This window comes from Haliotis cracherodii, unplaced genomic scaffold, assembly GCF_022045235.1.
Source record: "Haliotis cracherodii isolate W230 unplaced genomic scaffold, xgHalCrac1.p SCAF_12, whole genome shotgun sequence".
Taxonomy (NCBI): domain Eukaryota; kingdom Metazoa; phylum Mollusca; class Gastropoda; order Lepetellida; family Haliotidae; genus Haliotis; species Haliotis cracherodii.
In genome coordinates, this window is record NW_027266267.1 from 14,925,921 (window position 1) to 14,932,737 (window position 6,817).

The 6,817-nt window shown below is 36.6% G+C and overlaps 1 protein-coding gene across 1 annotated transcript; it reads left to right on the forward strand.

Moving 5' to 3' along the window:
* Positions 1 to 3,755: 3,755 nt before the first annotated feature.
* LOC139457068 (chondroitin sulfate synthase 1-like) lies at positions 3,756 to 5,328 on the forward strand. The gene is made up of 2 exons (XM_071238510.1): positions 3,756 to 4,418; positions 4,771 to 5,328. The coding sequence occupies exons 1-2, from the start codon at positions 3,756 to 3,758 to the stop codon at positions 5,326 to 5,328; spliced, it is 1,221 nt and encodes a 406-aa protein (XP_071094611.1).
* Positions 5,329 to 6,817: the final 1,489 nt, after the last annotated feature.

A 6,817-nucleotide genomic window follows, 5' to 3' on the forward strand; every position in this document is an offset into this window, starting at 1 on the left:
CCAGTGTACACACGTTTTCCTGAACGCCTTTCCAATGCAGTAGACTACAGATCAATAGGTGAATGGAAATTAATACCTTGAACTGTCACATGTGTGTCTTTCATATGATGAATGTTTGTTTATTGTTCAAACTGGATGAAGGCCAAAGTGATATGTATACCGAGTATGTTCGTACTTGATACTGGATACTTCCCAACCGTGCTCTGCAGTGTCACAGGTACACGTCAATAGTTCAGTGCTGGGCCAGTTCTTACACTGAGCTAAAGCGTTATCATTTCTGCTGAGATGCGGTGTTGTATTTTATGTCTGTATCATACACGAGGTAAGTATAATATGACCTACGCCCAATCTATCATGAAGTGCATGGCCTGCTCAGTTATCACTGAAGGTGTCCTTCAAACAGGATATGTATATGGACCGTCTGGTGAGTTATCTTATAGAAGGGTGTATGTATATGAACCGTCTGGTGAGTTATCTTATAGAAGGGTGTATGTATATGAACCGTCTGGTGAGTTATCTTATAGAAAGATGTATGTATGGGAACCGTCTGGTGAGTTATCTTATAGAATGGTGTATGTATGGGAACCGTCTGGTGAGTTATTTTATAGAAGGATGTATGTATATGAACCGTCTGGTGAGTTATCTTATACAAGGGTGTATGTTTATGAACCACCTGGTGAGTTATCTTGTAGAATGATGTATGTATATGAACCGTCTGGTGAGTTATCTTATAGAAGGGTGTATGTATATGAACCACCTGGTGAGTTATCTTGTAGAATGATGTATGTATATTAACCGTCTGGTGAGTTATCTTATAGAAGGGTGTATGTATATTAACCGCCTGGAGAGTTATCTTACAGAAGGATGTATGTATATGTGCCGTCTGGTGAGTTATCTTATAGAAAGATGTATGTATGGGAACCGTCTGGTGAGTTATCTTATAGAATGGTGTATGTATGGGAACCGTCTGGTGAGTTATCTTATAGAATGGTGTATGTATGGGAACCGTCTGGTGAGTTATCTTATAGAAGGATGTATGTATATGAACCGTCTGGTGAGTTATCTTATAGAAGGGTGTATGTATTGGAGCCGTCTGGTGAGGTATCTTATAGAAGGGTGTATGTATGGGATCCGTCTGGTGAGGTATCTTACAGAAGGGTGTATGTATGGGAACCGTCGGGTGAGGTATCTTATAGAAGGGTGTATGTATGGGATCCGTCTGGTGAGGTAACTTATAGAAGGGTGTATGTATGGGAGACGTCTGGTGGGGTAACTTATAGAAGGGTGTATTATATGGCATCCGTCTGGTGAGGTATCTTATAGAAGGGTGTATGTATGGGATCCGTCTGATGAGGTAACTTATAGAAGGATGTATGTATTGGATCCGTCTGGTGAGGTAACTTATAGAAGGGTGTATGTATGGCCAAGGCCCCTTATAATGGCGGTTCTCGCCATCCGGTTGACGTCTTTGAACCTGATTCTCATGTTGCTTTTGAGAGCAGGAATTGAGTCCAACCCAGGTCCTGGTGATGAAAGACTGCTTACCCGAGAAGGTTCTCGACAACTACAACATACTACGGAGGTTGACAGCAACTCAGCAGCGCCATTCACTTAAGCAATCCAGGACTTGTCACGGAAATTCGACGACGTCGTGAAATCAAATAGCGAGCTGAAGGGTTAGATGAGCAGTATTGACAAGTGTATTACAAGTGTTAATAATCAGCGAGCTGACGTCAGGAGCCAATATGAAGGGCTGGAAACAGAAAATGCGAAATTTCGAAAAGTATGTTTACAAATTGGAAGATAAACTGGACTTTTTAGAGAATCAAAGCCGTCGATCTAATGTCATATTTCACGGTATATCGGGGAGCTATGTCCGTGTTGCAATGATGATGATAGCAACGGTGTCTGTGAGAGGGCCGTACGTGAAGTAATAAAAAAATAATGGAACTAAATCCTTTGGACGTTGATATCAATGGAGCTCAGTCACAGAATATTTTAGTTCATTGAGTGGGGTAAGACAAGGGTGTATGGTTAGCCCCTTTCTTTTTACTATGTTTATTTTAGAACTACAGAATGATCTGGAACACTCTAATCTTAGGGCCAAGAATATTTGGAAATTCTATGTTTATCATATGCTGATGATCTGTGCTCATTGGATGATACTGTAATAGGGCTTCAACGTAAAACTGCTGTCCTCGAGGGTTATTGCAAATCCTGGGGTTTGGAAGTAAATATGGGTAAAACAGAAATAATAGTTTTTAGAAGAGGAAGTTACTTACGAATGACAGAGAAGTGGTATTTTAATGGGAAGGTTATCAAAACAATAAGTTATTACAATTACCATGGAGTCAAATTTTCAAGAAGATCATCTGAGACTAAAGGAGTGGAAACGTTGGTTGCTAAGGGAAATAAGGCGTTGCTTGCTCTCAAAAAGTTGTATTATAAATTTCCAAATATACCCTCTAATATTCTTTTTAAGATATTCGATGTTAAAATAAAACCTATAATGTTATATGGTGCGGAAATATGGGGTTTCCATAGGTATCAATCTATTGCATCATTTCATACTAGCTTTTGTAAATTTGTATTGTGTGTTGGTAAACGTGTATCAAGTAATGCAATTTTGCAGGAGTGTGGAAGAAACAATTTGTCTGTCGATTATCATATAAAATGTCATAAATGTTGGTGTAAGATTGTTCAAATGGATAACCAAAGAGACCTTATCAATGTTAACAATTAATGAAAAGACTGGATGAAAGTGGTAGAACAGGTGTAAAACATTTTGTTTCAATGTTTAAGCAACGATTAATAGATTGTAACTGGCAGACTCTTTACGCTTCTATGCTACTTTCTGTACTGAATATTATATCACTGCGTTTAGGGGTAGAGAAATAAGACGACATTTATGTTTAAGTGAGTTACAATTAAGATGTAATACAGGAAGACGAGATGGATTAAATAATTCCTTAAGAATGTGTAAACATTGTAATACTGGTGTAATAGATGATGAACTACATTTTCTGTTTAGCTGCCCTGCATTTAATGAGTAATATTTATGTTTTTTAGAAACTGAATATGAAAATAAACGTATTTACTTACACTAATTTGATGAACACAAGAAATATCCGATGGTTGAAGAAGCTTGTAACATTTATCAAGAAAAGGTTATATTCTGAACAAAAATATCATGTAACATTTGTCTCTTGTAACAATGTAAAAACTATCTTTCATATGTATATGTACCAGGGCCTCTGGCCTTAGTACTGTGAATAATCAAATATTACAATATTAAATCAGTAATATTTCAAAATAAATCATTTATAATATCATTAAATCAGCATAATATATCCGTAATATTATTAGATCAGCATAATGTATTAGTAATGTTATTAAATCACCGTGTTAATAACATGATTAAATCAGCAACGGACGTGTTAAATCATGTCAAGTTCGAAACTTAGTGTGTGTGTTTATGCTTGTGTGTGTCACTTCCAGATTAAGCACTGAATTATAACGATATTGAAACCTTTGTCTTTTCTTTTGCATTACATGTGTGTTTTGTGCTTGCGAAATTAAACGCCACTAACCACAAACGGTGAATATCAAATTGTTTATTTATTACACAACAACTATATTCCGAGACTGTAATTGTGAAGTACACATGTTTCTAAAATATGTTTTACAGAATATTTACCATGGGCAGGTGTGCGTGCTGTCTCATCCAACTCATTATTGGTTGCCTGGTTGGCTTCATGGCTAGTCAGGCGACCTTCAAGATCTGGAATTATGCAGGATGCAGGTTTATGAAAAACGAGAGCGGACATTATAAGAAATATCGTCATCTTGACACAGAAAAGCTTGTTTTGGTTGGTGTATTGACCACTCGGAAATATCTGAAAACGCGTGCTGATGCTATCTATAAAACATGGGGTCAAGATTTGACAGGAAGGTTGGTGTTTTTCATTGGGACTGGAGACGATTTCAACACATCACTACCAGTGGTGGTGTTGAAAAATGTCAGTGATGATGCCTACCCTCCACAACGAAAGTGCTTTGAGATGCTCCGCTACATGTCTGACCACCATGGACACGACTTCCACTGGTTTATGCGTCTTGATGATGACGTCTATTTAAATACTGACCTTCTCAGAACATTCCTCACTTCTATAAACAGTTCTCAGCATGAGTACATGGGGCAACCAGGTACTGGGAAGCCCAGAGAAAGGGGTCATTTAGGTATTAATAAAGCATACTGTTTGGGAGGTCCTGGTGTAGTCCTAAGTGGTTCCCTTCTCAGGCAAGTGGCACCACATCTCTTACACTGTTTGAAGGACGCTGCGACGTCTCATGAGGACACCGAGCTAGGGAGATGTATAGACAAAGTGACTGGGATGTCCTGTACAAGGCAGAAACACGTATGTTAACATCTAGGTGTCCAAACATATCTTTCAAATGGCTAATCTTAAAAGCTCATCAAAGATATCCAAATGATCGTGGCAAACATGAAATTGTTCTTTATAACATCTATAGCCTTGTTTTATTGATTAAATACAGTCTCAATCATCGTAACTGTGTACGCCATCTTCTCTGCCATCCCTATTTTGACACATTCTAAACGACTTGAAGAACCTGTATAACACCCTTCTCTTTGCATGCATGTTGGATTCAAGGTTTCAACTAATGTTGCAAGGATAAGTGTGATAAGGTCAACTATAACACGACTGTCTGATTTATTAGTAGTACAAATGTATTCCTATTTCCTTTCAGTTTAAAGGACTGTTTCACGCACACTTTACAGAAGAAACGGGGGCATGGGCAGTTAGAATGAAACCAGATGACACAGTGAAAGTGCTATCATTTCATCCAATGAAAAATCCGATCTACCAGTTTAGGTTACACAAAATGTTTCTAACAAAGAGAATACAAGAGGAAAGGTTATACAAGGTTCTTTTAGAAAGAGAAAAATCCTCAATTACTACATCCGGTTTTGTCAAGGAATGTAACCCATGTTACGTAGATAATGGAGAGGTCTGGACATGCATCAAAGCGTCGTATGTTTATTCAATGGAATCTGCCAATCTCAAAGACTCAACATTACATCGTGGAAGGAACTTAGGTGTAGTGGCTATTGAACCTGCATTGAAGCCATTTCTGAAGAATGGTATACAACTACTTTCCAACATATGGTATCAGAGAATATCTGCCCTAAACGGGCTAGAGCATGTGCTGGTCACGAGAGATGTGCAAAACCACTATCAACTATTCAGAACCCGGCGACAACTTAATTCCATCCTTTTTCGTGAGCTACCACCTAGAAGATATTAGAGATTACAAAGAAGTGGAGGATTTGTCAATTGCCAAAAACAAATGTGGAGTAAATAGGAAAAAAGATCAAGTAATGGATGTTTAACGCATCAGATCTTGCCATATTTCTGTTTGTTTTATATCTACAACAATAATTATATGGTTTTTGTATTGGAACATTTATGAATGTGATATTAGGTCTCTCATTTACAGTAAAGCCTAAATAGTCATACTGGCTGTAATCTAAGAACATCTCACTGTCAATAACGTTAGTTCCTTGGCAGTTGCACCTAGTACATTGGAGATCACCTTTTATATGTTTAAAAGATGCTTGTAGAACACAAGAAGTGAATTAGTCCCTAAGCTAATTGCAAATAGATTTTAATCTCAATTTCAGATATATAATCAATCTGACACCCAAAAGAAACTTTACCATAGTTTTAAATCTTTCTAGTTTGAAAAACACAAAAGATAGATGAATGCAGTAAAATATATGGAAAAGATCAAAATCTCATACAGCACCTACTGATCTCACTGATTTTCAGTTATCCATTTATATTACTTCATCACTCTTTTCCCCTTTACGACCGATGGAATGTTTCGGAAGATATTAGACACTGATTATTATCTTCTGTTGATGTACTAAATTAATTTAAATGTTTCACTGATCCTATGTGGACTTGTTAATGGAAACTGGTATTGATTATTGTGTATACACTCTTCAAAAAAAGAAACGCACAGGTAGATTTTAAGAAAATTTATTCTACCTAATAAAGTCGATATATTTAATTTAATATAGATTCAAATATGACAACTTTCAGATAATGATTTTCTTGATCATATAAAATCTTTTGATATAATTGGTTTAACTGAAACCTGGATAGATAACATAGAATTATGCAATGTATTTAGAGATTTTGATGTATTTACTAAGACAGCTGATAAACTTGTTAAGTTTGACAGGCTCTCTGGTGGTATTGCAGTTTTGGTAAGAACTGATTTGAGTAAATATATCATTTGGACAAAAGTATTAGACAATGCAATTTATATATTGTTTGATAAAGACATATTTCATTTGGATCCTGGTATGCCAAGGACTGTACACAATGTAATAATGGTATTGATTTGTTACGTGAAACACTGTGTAATATTTTATCTAAACATCATTGTAAATATTTGTTATTAGGTGGTGATTTTAATTCTAGAACTGGTATAAAACCTTCCTGTGTAAGTAAGGATAAGAATTTATGGATGAACAACTTCTTTATTACAATTAAGAGCGACGTTTCGGTGTAGGTTCTAACACCGTTATCAAGCAAGTGATTTACAGAGTGTAGTGAGCAAGTATATATACAAGTAGGAGGCAAAGTTTATACAGTAGTGTAGATATTGTTAATATTGTTAACTGGAGTAGAGAAGCCTGTTGTGTACACACAAGGGCAGTGATGACAATCATCGGTGAAGTCAGTGCCATAAATAAAGGATGAAGCCAGTAATGTTAACAACGGGA

Coding starts and splice junctions, on each gene's coding strand:
- LOC139457068 (XM_071238510.1), top strand. CDS start 3,756: ATGGCTAGTCAGGCGACCTTCAAGATCTGGAATTATGCAGGATGCAGG. Junction 4,419..4,770: donor CCTGTACAAGGCAGAAACAC/GTATGTTAACAT, acceptor ATTTCCTTTCAG/TTTAAAGGACTGTTTCACGC.